Below are 19,298 nucleotides of genomic sequence, written 5' to 3' on the forward strand. Positions count from 1 at the left end.
GGGACGGCCATTCGAATCCAGTATTAGTGCGGTGTAGAGTGCTCGGTGCTTTTTAAACTAAACCAATCTTCATCTCATTTCTTATACGTAATATTCCTTGCTCTTACAAATATTACATAGTAGATCCAACTTTTCTTTGTGCCATTTTCTTCGATATACTCGTACGTACGTTAGTGGTGAGTACACATCATCAAAGTGCAACGAACCACAAATTACAGAAAAAAAAGAAAATAATTTGTTTCTCTTGTTTTTATTTTTCTTTTCTTTTATTTAATTTTTATTTTTTTATTTAACTTAATTCAGTGATAGCAAAGAAATGAAATGAGGAATACAATGTAAACTATTGGTGATCATTGATACTTTGCTTTTATCGATCAATTTTTGTTTGTATAATTTATTTTTTCATCTGTGACATATCGAGAAAATTTTTGTTTATTACTTGTAATCTTTTTTTTATTCTTCTTCACAGATTAGTTTTTAACGCATTGTGAAATTAAAAAGAATTTAATTGTGTTATTGAAATTATGGTGTCTCTTTTGATAAGCATTAATGCTTGACTTGTACTACTAGTAGAAATGATTTTACACATTCGGTGTTTCTTCTTCGATCAGAATTTAGTCTTTGAAATGATTTCTCACGTTTTCCTTAAGATTAATTATTATTAGGTATTATCGATATAAATGAGTCACGTTTATTGGGTTAGATCCAAACGAAATCTTTGTTAGTAATGACGATTAAATTCATTCGTTTAACAACGATATGTTCAAGTGTTAGATACAGTAAGAAAATTCACGTGAGATATTTCAACGGTAATATCTTTATGCTTAAATGATATCATCCTAATTAATTAATTTTCTTCGAAGAAGAATAGCTTTTATCTCATTGTATTTTCATCGTAATTAATTGAGCATAGATATGTAGGATAACGAAATATTATTTAAGAAGAGGAGGAAGAAGAAGAAGATGGTGCATGTGCATCTATTTTTGGATACACTGATCTATAAGTAATCACAGGCTAATAATCGGGATTACTCTTCTTGTTATTTATATTTGATATAAACATACGACTTTTAGTAATCCAAATTTTTAATTAGAAGTTATTATTTTACATTTATTAGAAGTACATAGATAGATCATAAATAAATATATAGAAGAGAAAATATATACTATATTCAATATAAAAAATACAATTTCTTCTTTCTCTTTCTCTCTCTGTTTGTATCTTTTGTGAAGAGTGCCTAACGAGTCTTCCCTAAAATGGTCTCGTAAGTCGAGTTGGTTAGGTCCGCACGAATATAGAATATCCGGCGCCATACTTGATACTACCAAGAAAACTATGAAGACGCTATCATTAAATTTTCCTCTATTTATTGAATTTAATCTCTTGCCAGGATGATTCATTCATACGAATATTCATAATTAGTTATAATTAACGATATTTTGATTGGTACGCAATTAAGACAAATTTAAAGATAGTCATAGTTATTTTCTTAAGTGCAATGTACGTCAACATTAATTTGACTCGAGTTAGGCCAAGTTTCTTCTCATCGTCGTGTCCTCTTTTAGACGGTCTATACTTATCCTGTTTGAAAAGAAAGAAGTGGAACGAGTGAAAAGTATGTAAACGTTAGTAAGTAGGTGGGATTTTTAGTTAGCAGCAGTACCCAAGCACCACAGTAGCAACGAGTGGGAGGATCTGACGTTGAGCGAGTGTCTCAGCCTGATCACGGAAATAACCACGGTTGCAAAGAAACGGCGGAAGTTAGATTGTTTACGCATAACACGATTAGATAACTCGACTCAAAACTCGTAACTTTAACGACGAGGATGATGATGATGAAGATGATGATGATGATTATGTTTCTTTGTCGTTTAATAAAATTTGATTTATATTATTTATAAAATAATCATATAAACATACTTGACTCAAACGAGATTTCGTAGATCTTGATTTTCAATTTTTAAATCGGATATTATTATTATTTATCGTACATATTATTTATTTATTTATTATTACTAAGAATATCGTTTGATTTTTGTTTTGTAGTATATACAAGATGCCTTTCAAACCCGTCGAACATCCAAAATGCCCAAAATGCGGCAAATCTGTTTATGCCGCAGAAGAACGAGTTGCTGGAGGATTGAAGTGGCACAAAATGTGCTTTAAGTGCGGTAAGTAAATAAATGATTTCATTTTATTCTTAACTTTCTTACCTTTTGTTCGATTAAAATGAGATAAAAAAAAGAAATAACGTCGATATCAAGAATACGATAGATGTCGATGAACGACGATGATAGAATTTTCGTAAAAAGAAAAATAATTTTGAATAAAAAAGAAAGCGCCGAGATGGTTGGAAATCTCAACGAACGAAAGTAGAAAACTCACGGAAAGAAACGCGATCATCATGATTATATTTAACACATGAGTCGTTCGATTGCAACACTTTTGCTCCACTCAACGTTGCTGCCAATTCAACTTATATATATATGTAGTTCTCAATCTATGTATATGAATCATGAGAAAAGATAAAAACTTTCGGTTTTTACAAATTTCATTTCGTACGGAATACGAATCATTTATATTCGATAAAATTTTTACTTCATTTATATCATTACAATTTTTAAGAAGATAAACACAATATTACCGGAATTATTAGCAAATAAATAAATCATTAATTTAAAAGACATTAAACATTGCATCAGGGTTATGACCTATGCATTATAAATAAACCACTTGTACAATTTAATGGAAACTTACTTAAAAAAAAAACTCTTCACATTTTAAATCCAATGTACTCACGTCATCTTGGTTGATGAAATAAAACAAAACACCCTGCGATAAAAAGAACAAAAAAAAAGAAATCTCGGTTGGAAGAACGCATTGACGATTATGTTACAGGTCTTTGCGGAAAGCTTCTCGACTCGACGAACTGCTCCGAGCACGAGGGTGAGCTTTTCTGCAAAGTCTGCCATGCCCGCAAGTTCGGCCCTAAGGGCTATGGTTTCGGTGGTGGCGCCGGTTGTCTTTCCATGGACCAAGGCGAACATCTGAAGAGTAGCGAGTGAGTGCATCAACGGTCGTCCGCAACCCCCAACTGCACAACCCCCTTTAAACCCCAACTCTAAGACCCTTCACTATTATAAACCTCTACCAATCAAGCAATCAACCTTTCAAAAAATTATCCAAAGTCACCCCCTTTCTATAAATATCATCCTGAGAAATATTCTTGACGAGTTTGACATCGAAGTCGATTGTCTCTTTGTCACACTCTCATTTTTTCTCTCTTTTTCTCTCTCTCTCTCTCTCTATTTTTCTTTGCCTCTATTTTTTCTCTTTCTCTCTCTTTCTTTCTTTCACTTTCTATCTTTTTCTCTATTCTGTAAATAACATATCGCGAGAGCAACAAAATTACATGTTTACCGATTAAAACGTCCTGACCGATTACAAAAGCCAATTGGACATTTCAATCCAACAACAGCATGCGACTCTTACTCTTGGTTACTATATTGTTACAACATCTTTCAACGATGTTGGAACTAAGCGAATATTATTGTTGCCACGATTACTTCTTAAGCAACCTAGCGAAGAGAAATAGGCATGCATCCAGTTGTTGTTCATTCTTGTAATAAATAAACAAACAAATAAACAAAAAAAAAAGAAATAAGAAAAGAAAAGAAAAGAAAAGATAAAAAAAGAACAATTTCGCGTTGTCATTAAAGGATCAAAATGTCATCTAATCCTTTGATCTCGATATTTTTTCTCTCGAGAAATAAATCGAAATAAATGAAAAAAAAAAAGAAATAAAATAAAACACGTATCTTCTTCAGAATAGAAGCTTAGAATTTGTTTTGTTTTTTGTTTTCTATTCTTTCTTCCCTTTTTTCTTCTATTTTCTTCGTCATAATATCGAAGAATTTTGATGAGTGTTACTTCTCCTTTTAACAAAACCAACGTTGACAAAATTCATTTTAGAAAATGTACACGAGTCGATGTTAGTCACAGACACACTCACACACACCGAGTTCCGTTTTAACGTTTTTCTCTTTCTATTTTAATTGTCGTCCCACTTTCGAGTTCTTTTTTTCCTACCTTGAACAAGCCTGACGATTAATTGAGACGTTTGCTCAATCCGGTCATTAGTTCTTTTTTCTTACACTTTTTTACTTTTTTATTTTCTTTCTCACCCCATTCGAAGATTTTTTTTCCTTCCCCCTACCCCCATCCACAAAACTTGTTTGTTCCCTTCTCTCTCTCTTTTTTTCTCTTAAACTCACACTTTATCTTTCTCTCTCTTTCTTTCTTTCTCTCTTTCTCTCTGTTTTTCTCTTTCTATCTATCTTTTCCCATAGTTCACACTTTTCGTTGTGTCTTCCCAATTTTCTTCCCCCAGAATTTGTACAATCCTCCCCACAAGTATAATATATATATACATATACACGTATATATCTTTCTCTCTCTTTTATGTATCTTTGTAACTGTTTTTTTTTTTCGTACACACGGGCCTGTGACCTCACGTGGTTGCCCAATAATCGAACCTTTCATTAATTTTTTTGTGCGAACACACATACAAGAAAGAAACTCAACCTTAAAAAGAAAAAAAAACCACAAAACTAAAAAAATAATAAAAAAATAAAATAAAATAAAAGAGAACACTAGATTGTAGGATCATTTGTACCATCTGTAATAAGTGCCATTATTAAAAAGTGGAAAAAAAGGGAAAGAAAAATCAACAACAAAAAAAATTGATTAAGTGTTTTTCATTCACCGAATAACTCTCTCTCTCTCTCTCTCTTTTTCTCTCTTTCTCACACTTGTACCCACCTACTACCAAAAACAAACAACAACAAAATACCTGTCTTGTAAAAAAATGTCCATTTACCAAATCACAACAACCCCTTTTTTCTTTACAAACCTTTTACGTGCGTATTACTTTGTGTAATAAAAATCGAACGTTCTTACGATAACGCGTAACGTGAATGTGATGATTTTCCTTTGATGGTTTGTCTATGGTTTAAACAAAAAAAAAAAGGAAAAAGAAACTTCTGTGAAACCCGTCCACCAACCCTTTTTCCCCTATTTTCACTTCGACTGTGAACTTCCATGAGTCCAATTATAAAAAAAAAAATAAATATAAAATAAAATATAATATAAAACATAATATAAGGAAAGGAAGCGCAAAAAAAAGTATATAAAGAAACAAAAAAGAAATGAAAAAGAAATGTAATAAGAAAAAAAAAAAAACCAAAAAAATGTACACGAACACACCTTACCCCGCCAGCCCCGCTGAGTTCGAGCCAACCAGAGGCCCATTGAACAAAATAATCTTGTCGCAATATGACAAATGCGAAAGCGATAAAGAAAAATATACTGAGTACCAAAATGGTGAGCACCTGAGTCAGATTCCGTCTCTCTCTTTCTCTCTATCACTCTTTCTCTTTCTATCTTTCTTTCTATTTATCTAACTGTCTCTTTTTTTATCTTTCTATCTTTCTATCTTTCTCTTCCATAGCTCTCTACTACCCCCGCGTGATGATATAGTAAGCTTGTTTTTTTTCTATATGTTCCAGTAAGACACCTGCACGGCCTTCAACCCTTTCTTTCTATCTCTCTCTCTCTCTCTTTCTCTCTCTCTATATCTTTCTCTCTTTCTCTCTCTCTCTCTCTTTCTATCTTTCTCTCTTTCTATTTTTCTTTTTACCTACCTATTTATTTATTTACAATCAGTCATAGGAACACTCGTACCTCTACTATCAATTTAAAACAATCAATATTTTTTTGTAATAGAATATTTTTAAACTCTTATACATAGAAATATGTTTTAGGATAATTTAACTTTTAAATCGATATAAATTTGATTGCAAAAGAATATTTTATTATAAGAGAAGTAAAATTGTGTATAACTGATATAAAAATTGGTCTCGAAACGTATGCTCAATTATTTTCAAAGTATCATAAGATATCAAAGGAGGATCAATCAAATATTACTTTAGAAAATTAATCATTGTATTTTTTTATTCTATTTTGCATAAATTCGAATACTGTTATGAGAACACAATTTATGATCATTTAACTTCAATTATATATCTCTAATAATAAAATACTTTGAAACAATAAAATATATATCAATTTGAAATTTGAATAATCTTAAAATAATTTTCTATGTATAAGAATTTAAAAGCTTTGCATATTACATCCAAATATGAATGATTTGAAATTTACAATGGGAGCCTGTACGAATATTCCTGTGATTCATTGTAACTATCTATCTATCTATCCATCTTTTGATCTATCTATCTCTTTCTCTTTTGACACGTAACCCCGTAACCTTGCTAACAAATCTTTTTAACTCTCGATGCATCGCTGCTAGTAGACATGTATATATGATTTGTACTCGCATATATACATATATACCATACACGAAAGTTAAACTTACAAGAAACCAACAAATAAATATATATATATGAGTAAATATATATTGTATGTACGTCCTCGGGCACGCTCAGACTCTCTCTCTCCTAATTATAGGCCTAATTTATCTGGCATAAATAAACTATGTTTATTCCCATTATATTATCCCAATTAGTATTACTTCTTTCTTCTTCTTCTTCTTCATCTTTTTCTTCTACTTCTTCTTCTACTATTTCTACTTATTGATATTATTATTCCTATTATTTTTCATATTTGAAATGATTATTATTATTATTGTATATTGTTTATTATATTATCCGCTTCTCGGCTCTTCTCTCGGGGCTCGGCGGTTGTTTAGTCTATTGTATAATTGTGGGGGTTTAAAATACAAATTAATCGTTTACTAACACTCGCAAACTAACAACACATGCCTCCTATTAATTGATTTTTTCTTTTCTCTTGATCTCTTTTGAAAACGAAATTTTATTGTCAAATTCTTTGTTCCTTTAGATTCTCTTGCGGATGCCGGAGAGAGCGAAAGTCTGCGAAACTGGTAGACATTTTTTTTAAATAATTTTATTCAAAAAAAAAATAAAAACAATCGATACGAAAGTCAAGCATATTTTTAAAACGCGATATAAATTCAATGATAGAACATAATAATATTGTTACAGAGAAATTATATTCTTTTTCGAATGAATTATTTTATTCTCTACCAGTTTCATGATTTTTCTTTTTTTGTTTTCTAGCTTACACTTTTCCTTTTCATTTTTTCTGTATTTTTTTTTTCTTTTTTTTTTTGTTGTTATTTCCTTCTTCTTCTTCTTTTTCTTCTTCTTCTTTTTCTTCGGTAGAGTTTTTGTTTCTTGCGCTAAAGCTGCTTCAAGTTTGACGAGAGAGTGTGAAGCTTAAAAAATAATAAAATGAAAAGCAAAAAAAATAAAATTAAAAAAAAAATAGATCGAAGCTCGGTCATTTTGTTTTCTCGATCGAGCACCGATCATCGCATAGCATCGCATTTAATTTTAAAATATAATTTATAAAAAGAACACGACGAGGATCTAACTTTCTTAATTGTTTAGGGATCTTGCAAGAGGATCCAACGCTATCTTGGAACCACGCGCCATTGCAAAAGCACCCGAGGGTGAGGGATGTCCTCGTTGCGGAGGATACGTTTATGCTGCCGAACAAATGTTAGCAAGAGGAAGGGTAAGTTTTAAAATAAAACAGAGAGACCCTTACGTCTCTGTTATTTAAACTTTTTTTTTATTATTATTATTATGATTCTCTTTGTATCGGCTCTTTTGTATCATTCTCGTAGATGCGAGGAATCAAATCATTTCAATTTATTTGCTATAATTTTATTAATCTCTTTAAACGACTGAATAAAATGATTCACAATAAACTTTATATTAAATTCCAAATGTAACAAGAGAAAAAGAAACAAAATTATGAATTATTCAAACAAAGTTCTATTTTTCAAAGCGGGTTAGTTCATCGACATCGTTTTAAAGATCGAACGCGATTGGCCATATCTGGCTTGGGTATAATGTTACATGGTGTATCATCGTATACACACTGTGCTAGGTCTGCCATAAGTTACACCGAAGAATGCCAGAAAGATATTTAGGGATATTCCTAGTAAAAATATATTTCATAGAGTTTCCTATTCTCGAATTATAACCAAGTCGTTATACTTATGAACATGCAAAAGGAAGAAGATAACCAAGAAGTAAGATAATTAGTCAAGGAGATCTAATCTTAGCAGCGTGCCAACCAATTCGAGACTAGAATAACAAGCGTGACGATAGTTCGTGCACGAACACCCACGTTACCAACCATCTCCTGGTTGGCTTGTCTGTTCACCGTTTCTAACCACAAATTCGTCGCGCCGTTATTACTAATGTTCTTTTTGTATTATTCGTTTTATCATATTTCATTCTAATTTTTTCAATTAATTTATTTTTTCTTCTTTTAATAATTCCATAATTTTGATAAATATTTTCTTAGATTGATCGTTTCTTTATATAAATAAATATTCATAGAATTGGAATAAAATTTTATATTTTTTCTATAGAGAGAGAGAGAGAGAGAGAGAGAGAGAGAGAAAGTCAATGTATTTTTTAAATTATTTAAATTTTTCAATCAAGAAGACAATTTTTGGACGATTAAGTTCATCTTTCAGGAAAATCACAGGTGGTACCGAAATCATATTACCTCGAGCTACTAAATTTAGATCTCCAGCGTCGGCACTTAGAGCGGACGACTTCGTTCTCTCTCTCTCTTTCTCTTTTATATATGCGTGTATGCGTGTATGTGAGCGTGCCGGATTTGCTTCGTATTTTTAGCCGAAAAATTTGTTAGATTGCTTGCGTTACTATTCCACGCAATCGTAAAATAAACGATTAGGTTAGAATAAATGGGCGATAAATGAGTGTACGCCTGGATGATCAAACAAATCTGATTTAAAGTAGGAAAGAGATAAATCTGATTATCTTGGAACGGTGACGAAAGAATCTCCAAAATATTCTAAGCGTTCTATTAGAGAGGAAAAGTATCATCTCTTGCGTTGCAATAACAAGAATAAATTGAATTTTTTATATTGATTGATATAGGTAAGGTATTCATGATAATTATTAGCTTAATATAATTTAACATTTATTTTGTCACCGTAAAATTTAATTCTTTTTTAACCATTTGATGAATTTTCGAAGAAAAAAAAAGAAGAAGAAATTAGATTTAAATCGAGTAAAGTAGTATAAGCAAAGAGTTATTTCATTTCGTGAAAGAGTTCAATTGCGCAAAACAATCTTCTAGGAAAAGCATTCTTCGTCTTTACGGTAGAATAAGTTAAACACGTGTGAAGAACAGGCACGGGCCTGAGATGTTGCCAAAGAGTCATAGATCGTGACGTGTTTCCGTAATCCTGGGGTGTATGACGAAACGTGTCATTTTCTAACAATAGAGAAAAAATAATGGACGACATTTGAGAGAAAGAGAGATAGAGAGAATCAGGGGATGACAGGGGGATGAAGAGGGGAAGAATCGGTGTCAGCTTATTGCCGTTGGTGCTATTCCAAAAGCTTCTTCGGCGCATCATGGCTGGCAAAGCACCAATCGGTCGACCGCTCTTACGTTAGCCGCTCAATGTTGAAAAATAGCACTGGGTCCCAGAGGTGGTATACACCCTAAGTGGAACGAATGAAACATATTGAAAATTGTTTGAAAATATATTTCTAATATGACAAATAGATAATCAAAATTGATTGGATTCCTCGCATTAATGGCAATGATAACGATCGATTGATTGATTCGATAAGAACGGACAATCTGAGAACTCTACTCGGGGCCCAGCGTGGTCATTCCTGCTTCTTGTGATTAGGGTTACCACAGGCAATGCTTCAAGTGCAAAGTCTGTCATCGGTCTTTGGACTCGACGCTTCATTGCGATGGTCCGGATCGCGATATATATTGTCGAGGTATCTTTTGATCAGCAAATTTATGTTTCCTTAATATTGCTGTCTTGTGAAAAACACGTTACTGACATGTCCGTACCTTTTTCTTTTTTATGTTTCTTTTCTTCTTCTTCTTCTTCTTAATTTATTTTTCGTTTTCTGGGAAGAATTACGAAGAAATAAATAGTTTTTTTTTGTTGGTAACCGTCACAAAAATCTTTGATTCCTACTACTAGCACCAAATTCTTGATTTTTCTCTTTCTATCTTTCTGTCCGTCTCTTCCAACGATTCGCGATCTTGAGTTCTTTTTTTTTCTTTCCCTCCTATCTTTTCTTTTGATCTATATTCTAATTTTCTTGTGTATACGTAGTTTTTGATCAATTTTGTCTTTAATGTCAAATAAAATGATTTTTTTCACAAAGTCAGTTCACTCGTAAGCAGACATGGTAAGAGGACTGGCCACTACGAATGGGTCACCCCTTTGGTGTTCTAAAATACTCTTATACGATCCTATTGATCAAATATTGTATATCCAATTCGAGAAACATACAGAGTCGACTCGATTGAGATAAGTAATATCAATGACAATAAGTAGAATTGTCAAAAGCACGTTATTCCTTCCGAGGTGACTAACAAAAGACCCTTTGTATCCTATACAGCAATGGCACAAAGAATGTTTCAAATGTGCCAATTGTAGCAAGAGGTTAGACTCTGTCAACTGCTGCGAAGGTCCTGACAAGGATATCTATTGCAAAGGTAAGGTGATCCCAAAAGAAAAATGTCCGTAGATAAGAAGATGTAACGTGCAAGATTAATTCCTCGTTAAAAGTATTTGTCATGAAACATCAGTTAATTGTTAATATTAGTTTATTAATTACGATCAGCACGTTAGAACTTCTTTTTGGTCTGTACTGTCAGTGAAGTCGATCTACGAGATACCTTTAACTCGTGTTCTCTGCAGTATGCTACGGAAAGAGGTTCGGACCGAAGGGTTATGGCTACGGCCAGGGTGGTGGCGCCCTGCAGAGCGACTGCTACACCAATGGGTGGGTTTTCAGAGCCGAAACTAAAACGGGAAAGCGCGAGAGATATCCCGCCTCAGCTTCTACACTCTCACTATATATGGTGCGCTTGTCTGCTTAACAGCTTGCTATCCGAAGAAATTCGGTCCGCGAGGTATCGGTCATGCTGGGGTTATGTACATCGGCCTGCAGTGCGATATTGAGGACGAGGGGTATGCACCCCCCTATTAGTTTTATTACTTTTTATTTATCAACGTCAACGTACACACCCAGATATATATTATACCCAACTATTTTGATCCTGGTGAACTAATCACTCATAGAATTTTTTTTAATGTTTATCGATCAATTTTTTTTTTAACAATTTTTATCTAATCTTTAATCCATTTTCGTTACGGGGGACTTTGTCATTTTATGTATCGTTGTTAATAACAAATGGGTTAACATTCCTATGTCTATATTAAATATGTCACATTTTGTCAACTCCTAATTACATCGAGACACGCGCCATTACATTAAAAATATCAATTGATGTGGCATCAAACGAGATGCAGATGAATGAGATGCGTCTGATTTCAAGACATCTTACCAATCATAAATATCATTTAACGTTCAAGCGTCACGATGTATATATATATATCCGGTTAGCAACGATAGAAATGTGTTATATTTAGAATCGAAACTTTTTAGTACCGTTCGCTCGTAAAAAGTATTAGATAAATATACATATATATTTGCTTTTTCTAAATTCAGAGATCGAATAACTACGCACGTGCGAGCTTTTGCCGCAAGCTTACAGGTTGCTGTTGTTAGCTAAAACTATCCTTCTTTTTTTCCTTTTTTGCATGAGATCAACCTGTTACGTTTTGTTTTATCGTAGACTATTTTAATTTCTTTCTTCTTTGGGAGGGGTGGGGAAAAAAAGCACGAGAGAAATTCTAAAAATGTAAAATCTTTTTTTGCTTACACATCGCATATGCTAACTTTGCTTATACATAAATAATATTCTTATGTAGAAATAAACAATCGACAATATAATAATATAATTTTGTATTTGATGAACGTTCAGTGATGCCGCTCCTCGTACTACGGTTGTCGACACAGCCATCATCAAGGCCCCACCTGGCAAGGGATGTCCACGTTGCGGAGGTGTAGTCTTTGCCGCGGAACAGGTCTTAGCAAAGGGACGAGAATGGCATAGAAAATGTTACAAGTGTCATGATTGCACCAAAACTCTCGACTCGATCATTGCTTGCGATGGTCCCGACAAGGATGTTTATTGCAAGACTTGTTATGGAAAGAAATGGGGACCTCACGGTTATGGTTTTGCTTGTGGTTCTGGTTTCTTACAGACCGATGGTCTAACGTGAGTATTCAATTTAATTTATTTATACAAATTTTAATTTAATAAAAGTGATACAATAAAAATAAAAAATAAATCTTTGATATTACACAGGGAAGAAGAGATTTCATCGAGTCGACCATTTTACAATCCGGACACAACTTCAATTAAAGCACCAGCCGGACAGGGTTGTCCTCGTTGCGGTGGTATGGTGTTCGCAGCTGAACAACAGTTGGCTAAAGGTACCATGTGGCATAAGAAATGTTTCAACTGTGCCGAATGTCATCGTCCTCTTGACTCCATGTTGGCATGCGATGGACCGGATAAAGAAATTCACTGTCGTTCATGCTACAGCAAACTCTTCGGACCTAAAGGTTTTGGTTTTGGACATACTCCCACTCTCGTTTCGACGAATGGTGATCATGCACCATCTTAGTAAGTTCGTTTACATATAATAATCGTATCTTTAGATAATATTTATTAAATGAAAATTCTTTCGATTGTTTTAGCATCGATTCGAAGCCTCAGCTTGGACAGAAACGAAACGACGGTCATGGTTGTTCTCGTTGCGGTTATCCAGTTTATGCTGCTGAGCAGATGATCTCGAAAAATCGTGTATGGCACAAGCGTTGCTTTAACTGCACAGCCTGCAATCGTTCCTTGGACTCGACAAATTTAAACGATGCACCGGACGGTGAAATTTATTGCAGGGGTTGCTACAACAGAAATTTCGGGCCTAAGGGTGTCGGTTTTGGCATGGGCGCGGGTACACTAACGATGGCTTAAAATTTTATCAAAAATTAATCAACATTCGATGCGCGTGCACATACACATATACATATTACACATATATACATATTTATACATATTATACGTACATAAGACATCATTGACAAGAATTTGTCAAGTAAACGATAAATTAATTTCATCAGTTATTAACAGGGACTTATTACGAACATATTAACAATTTTATCGTTTTTTTTCCTCCAAATTTAATCACACGACAAACAGATCTACACGTATCTTTACACAACACTATCGATATAAACAAATGATAAAGTTACGAGAATTTCGAAATTGGTAAATTACGAGCACTCTAATCTCAAAAAAGAGAAAAAATATATTAACACGTTCCTTTACCCTCCCCCTCGCGCCCATCACAATCGTTCCGGTCATAGCTAGAAAACTATTATTATATGGAACTAATAATAATACTTCTAACGCGATATTATCAAATAATATTAATAATAATATTAATAATAACAATAACATATAATATTACGCATACAAAATATCGTTTAGCTTAAAAATATCTTTTGAAAATATTATCATCATTTTGCTTTCACTTTCAAGCTGGAAGAACGAAAACGAGCGAACGAACGTTAAGATGCAATGAAATAATTATTTACTCGTATATATACATATATATGTGTGTATATATACATATGTACATATATATATATATGTATATAAACGTCGATGATATAATCGAATAAAACGAACTTTGTTAATTAAACAAAGTACATGAATACTCAGAATATCCTTCTTTTTAATGTTGAGAATTGTTTAATCAATTCTACAAATTCGAAATAAGAAATGTTTTCCTTCGAATATTAGAGTTTTAAAGAGAGGGATGCGAGGATGACTATTATTTACATTTAACACACACTAAACGCACATTCCAAATCTTTCTATCATGTGCGCTATTGTGCGGTTATATGTGATCATAGAACCTTGTGTCACTGCCTATCACCGAAAGTCTTTTGCTTTACGAGTTATAAATATAACAAATAATAATAATAATAATAATAATAATAATAATAATAATAATAATTAGGGGAGTACTTTAAAAAAAAAAAAGAAGTAAAAACGTTAATTGTTAACGTTTATAAATTACACCTCCTCCCCTCTTACTTCGATAGAAAGGACTTTCGTGTTAATTAAAGGTATTTGCTTGAGAGTTAAATAATTTAATAGGTAATAAATGTACGTGATTTAAGAAAGAGAGTAAGAGAGAGAAAGAGAGAGAGAGAGAAAGAAAGAGAAAGTGGGAGAGAGAGAAAGAGAGAGAGCGAGAGAGGGTGAGAAAGGACCATTTATAGGCAAAATGTTTTAATCCATAGTTATATAATATGTAGGAAATGCAAATTTTAATGGAAATATATTATCACCTGTGCGCGTGTGTTTGTGTGTGTTTTATTACAAACCTAACACACAACGAACATTGAACTTATACATACAGTACAATGTGGTACGGTGCGATCGAACGAAATTTCTATATTAATGTCTATAGTAAAAGCATATCTCGATCGTGTTAATCAGGATAAAAATAAATCATGTAAATCGACTGGAAAACTAAATCTTACATTATTGTAATCTTCAGTGAATATATATATCTATATATATATATATATTCGAAAATAAATTGATTGGTAAGAATACTTTTTCAACCCTTCGAATTATGGTCCTATGAAATGGGGTCTTTAGTGACCAACACTTACAAGTTTTCTTCCTGCTATTCCAATACCATCACTATATTCACTTTTCAAGTTTCTATAATAAAATATATCCTACGTTTAAATATAATTTTAATTTGAAAAAAAAATATTTAAATAAATTCATATACATAAATTAATGAATAATTGTGTAGTAATGAAATAAAAAGAAAAATAAAAACGGATACGTGCTATTTTAAAATTAAACGTCGTTACAGAGAGTTAATTGAATTGAATAATTAATTTGGTAAAAGCTTAATGGTATTAATACATTAATTATTAACAAATTTGTAAAGACAATTAAATTTGGAGAATTTTATTATTTTTTTTTTGTTCGTCAACAAGTAGGTTTTATTTTTCATAAATACTTTCTATTTATCTTTATTATTAATTCATACAAAAATCTCGGATAAAATTGATATATGAGAGTTATCGTATAGAATTTTTTATATCTCGATATAAATTAAAATAGTCATTGAATAATTAACAAGGACAATCAACGAACAATTACGCTTCGACTGTGATATTATCGTTCGTTACGTTCACAGTTTCCTTCTTTTTTATCCACTATAGAGTTGGCTTATGTTAGCCTGCATTTTCAACCGAATCCACCCCGCTCGCAGATGGCGCATTTTCAACCCCTAGAATCACGAATCTTTTTGAACACAGATGGCAGCTGTTGCATGTCTTGTAGAAAAAATAAAATTATAGTTAAAAAATATTATTTAATATTTCACAATGTTCGAATATTATTATTATGATCATTTTATTTAACCAACTTTTGGAAAGCTCGTTGTTGTAATTGTTTTATGAAAGATTTGTTTAATTTATAGTACTTACATTTTGATTGACTTTTAAACAAAATAATTTCAAAATTTTCTGATTTTTATGTTAGTAAAATGAAATATAACAAAAATAATGAACACGAAATTAAAAAAAAAAATGTTAATCAACGCGTTTAATCTTGGCACAAGTAAATTTTTCCTTTTTGCAAGTTTGAATGAGATTAATGTGGACATGGATTAATGATCGAATAAATGAAATCGATGTAAATTAAAACGTGAATTATTTCTTCGTTACTTATACATAACAAATAATATTTTTATACAAATAACAATCATTTGAAAAATAATGAAAAATTTAGAAAGAAAATATTATTGTTAGAGACAATAAAACATTTATCCATAAGAAGTAACTTGTGATAATAAATAGGAAATATTTAATAATGAATATAAATCATATTAATTATAATATATTTATTACAAGTTTTTAAATAAACATTCTGCCTCCGATGTACACATAAATAATTTGTATATTTCGCATTCTGCACATTCTTCTCTCTGAGTTTCTCATAACTGTGTACATTAACACACATCGTGTTATTTTAATAATATATATATATATTTATATGTATATCTTACCCATAGAATTATTATACCTAAGTATAGAGCGATTTAGTTATCCTTAATCTTAAATGATAATTCAATATACAGAGTTCACGTTATTATACACGTTATTTATTTACGTTCTCACATTTTTTTTCCGATAAATTTTCGATCTATCCGATAGATCGAAAATCATAAATACAAAATCACATCATCCCAAAATGTTTCTCATACATTTTCAGAATATTAGAATACGCGCTAGCTTTAAAAACGGGCACACACAAGCCCGTTAGTTATTTAACTGGTAAATCCAGATAGACGTTTCGATTCTTATCAATATTTTTCTTTTTTCTTCTTTTTCTTTTTTTTTATTTTATTTTTTGTTTCTTTGATCAAAAAAACATGTAAAATTTCTAACCGTATTTTCCTATCGGATAACGGATTTTCGATTAATTCATTTTGGGCAGGCGATAGAGGATGGACGGTTGTATACAAGTGACAATGGAATCAAAATTTATGTCTAATTTTGTTGTTACATGGGTAGCGTAGTCAAATCTATAGTTTAGAATATAAATAATTTAATGCGAAGGACAATGATCTAATAATATCGTTTTTTTTTCTTTAACATTACTCTCATTGTATTTTTGTCTATCAAGACGTGTAATATGATTTAAACAAAAAACAAAAGAAATAAAAAATACAAAGTTTACAATTCCCATCGATCCTACCCATCGGTTTGTTTTTTAGTAATATACGTTTGTCACAGTTAGGTAATATTCATTGAAATTAGTTGAGGACGGCTGTCGCATTTATGTTTAGATTATCAAGGACGCAGTAATTTATCTCTCACATTTTTTTTCTCTCTCTTTCTTTATTCTTTAAACTCGTCATTTGCAATAATTCATGGCATAGATTAGAAATGGTTTTTAGATTTAGTGCAACAATATACGATCTAAGGTATACGTGCAAACTAGTATTTGTTTTCATAAAATGTTAGATAATATAATGGAATCAGAGTCGTATGGCAATTTTGTGTGATCATTTTGCCAATAAAAAAAAAAGAAATTAAATGAAGAAGAATGTTTGTTAACCCTTTGGTTACTAGACTCTCCCTCCCCCCCCCCCATCACCCTGAATATATAGATTTAGAAAATTTGTAATCGACGTTAATTCACAGTTAATTTATTTTGTTAAAAGGACGAATCAAGACATTGTTTGTTGAGAGAAATCCAATTTTAAATGGACTTTGAACAATCGTCGTAAGTTAATTCTGTACAGGGGACCGCCATTATTGCTTCTGTTGGTCATCTACACATCTATCTAAACCTTAAGAAAACTAACGTTAAACAATGATCGTGTATGATTAAATGTTCAATTCACCAATTTAACTATTTCACCCTTCGCTCGATTTACTCAACGATATTTTTTTTACAAATGGGCTATGGATAATATCCTAACGTACCATTTCAAGAATCCTAAGGATAAAAATCCGTGAATAACAAATTAGTTTGTACCTATTAAATCGAATATCATTTTGGATAGTCATCGATTACGCCGGATATTTTATTATAATTGTAATTCGTGCGAACTTATTTCAAAGTCATATTTTATCCGAGTATTACCTACAACAAAGTATTTTTCTTTTCTTCTTTTTATTTATCGATTCACGATTTACATCGATATATTAATTGTATAAAAGAAAACAAAAAAAAAGAAAAGAAAGAAATATTTGCAGCACGAAATGAAACGATCGATCATATATTTTTGGTTCAAACCCATCCGCAAGTTTAATATGTAACGGTGAACTTCGAAAAACAAAATAACTATCAACAATGTTCCCAAAAGTCTGATATAATAACAGGGTAACGAATCGAACTCGTTGCTACAAGTGTGGTCATTAATAATAACTTCCATATACATACATATATATTTGAATTGTCCAATTATTTGTTAATATCTTGGAAATCGCTTGAATCTATACAGTTTGTCAACGCATTTCAATAATAATAATAATTTTGTGAGATGACGTCATAAATCTTTTTTCAAGCCTAGGACCGAATTCAAATGAATTTCTAAAAAAGAATTAAGATTGTTAATGACCACTCTTGAATTTACATATCACACAGATAATTCTCGTCAACCAGTCCGATAAAACGATACTCTTATATATTTACACGAATTTGTCGGCTTACCATAACCTTCTAAAATAAATAAGAAATTAATAAAGATTTCCGGTTTTCAAAGGTAGGGGATCCAACAAATAAGAAGGTAACGCCGTGGAGAAAGGTCTTGGACTGCATGAACCCCACGTACCACCTCCACTGTTTGCACGAACGCTAGGTGAGCTATTTTCTCCGTTACCGTCTGGCGTATGTTTCGCATTAACCAAATTAGGATTGGCGACAGGCTTGACTTCGTTCGATGGTAAGACACTACCGTTCGAGCCAACCGGTGGTGTCGCAGGACTTCTTGGAGAACGTCCCTCGGCTTTCACATTTCCAGCAACTGGACTTGAAGCACCACTATCACCACCAATTCCACCTTGGGACGATGATTTTTGTTGGGCCAGTCTTTCCTGTTTTCGAAATTTTGCCCGGCGATTTTGGAACCATACCTGTAACATCAAAAACAAAAGGAAAAAAAGAAAGTAATCCGATAAAAACTTAGAGAGAGAAAAATTGGTTAGAAAAGTACAACTACAATGGTCGATTCCAATCATCGTTCTGAGCGTATCTGTACAGAGACAGGCTACGTTCGATATGCCCTCTTTTCCCAACGAAAATTGGGAAACGGGTGATGAGCAGTCAACGAACACATCAACCACCGACGTTTTTTAAAACACTGTATACGCGTACGTACCGCCAGAAAAGAGAGAAAGAGAGAGAGAGAGAGAGAAAGAGGAAGAGGAGGACCATGCAGCACGCGTAATTGGCTCTAGTTGACCAAACGAAATATTTAACGAATAAAACAAACGGAAAGCGGTGCCGACCTGCATGTTAAAGCAGGGGATTTATTTGCTTTAGCATTTGTTTGACCGGCAGAGGAGCTACCACCCACCCTCCCCAAAAACCTACCCCTACCTTTAGTTGTGTATATATATATCTATATATATATAAATGTACATATATATATATATATATATATATATATATATATATATATATGTATATATACGCTAGTTGTGCTGCT

The 19,298-nt window shown here is 32.3% G+C and overlaps 2 protein-coding genes across 3 annotated transcripts in view; one reads left to right on the plus strand and one right to left on the minus strand.

Moving 5' to 3' along the window:
• LOC107066399 (muscle LIM protein Mlp84B) lies at positions 1 to 14,670 on the plus strand. 2 transcript variants are annotated; one of them, XM_089176925.1, is made up of 9 exons: positions 1 to 176; positions 2,048 to 2,172; positions 2,900 to 3,062; positions 7,492 to 7,618; positions 9,792 to 9,888; positions 11,012 to 11,099; positions 11,957 to 12,253; positions 12,344 to 12,664; positions 12,739 to 14,670. In XM_089176925.1, exons 2-9 carry the CDS (start codon positions 2,058 to 2,060, stop codon positions 13,013 to 13,015), a joined length of 1,485 nt encoding a protein of 494 aa, XP_089033051.1. In that variant the 5' UTR covers positions 1 to 176; positions 2,048 to 2,057; the 3' UTR covers positions 13,016 to 14,670. The 2 variants fall into 2 exon arrangements, with proteins under 2 accessions (XP_089033051.1, XP_015176466.1); XM_015320980.2 differs by lacking the exons at positions 9,792 to 9,888; positions 11,012 to 11,099 and adding exons at positions 10,525 to 10,621; positions 10,827 to 10,911 and having other exon boundaries at positions 3 to 176.
• The window catches only part of LOC107068751 (uncharacterized), a 15,900-nt gene continuing 9,795 nt past the window's right edge, over positions 13,194 to 19,298 (minus strand). The window contains exon 3 of the mRNA XM_015325467.2: positions 13,194 to 18,723. Within this exon, the coding sequence (XP_015180953.1) occupies positions 18,328 to 18,723 (396 nt within the window). The 3' untranslated portion in view covers positions 13,194 to 18,327. The remainder of the gene's footprint in view (positions 18,724 to 19,298) is intronic.

Source organism: Polistes dominula, unplaced genomic scaffold, assembly GCF_049000335.1.
Source record: "Polistes dominula isolate Pdom_NZ unplaced genomic scaffold, Pdom_raw_medaka contig_12, whole genome shotgun sequence".
In the NCBI taxonomy this organism is placed as follows: Eukaryota; Metazoa; Arthropoda; class Insecta; order Hymenoptera; family Vespidae; genus Polistes; species Polistes dominula.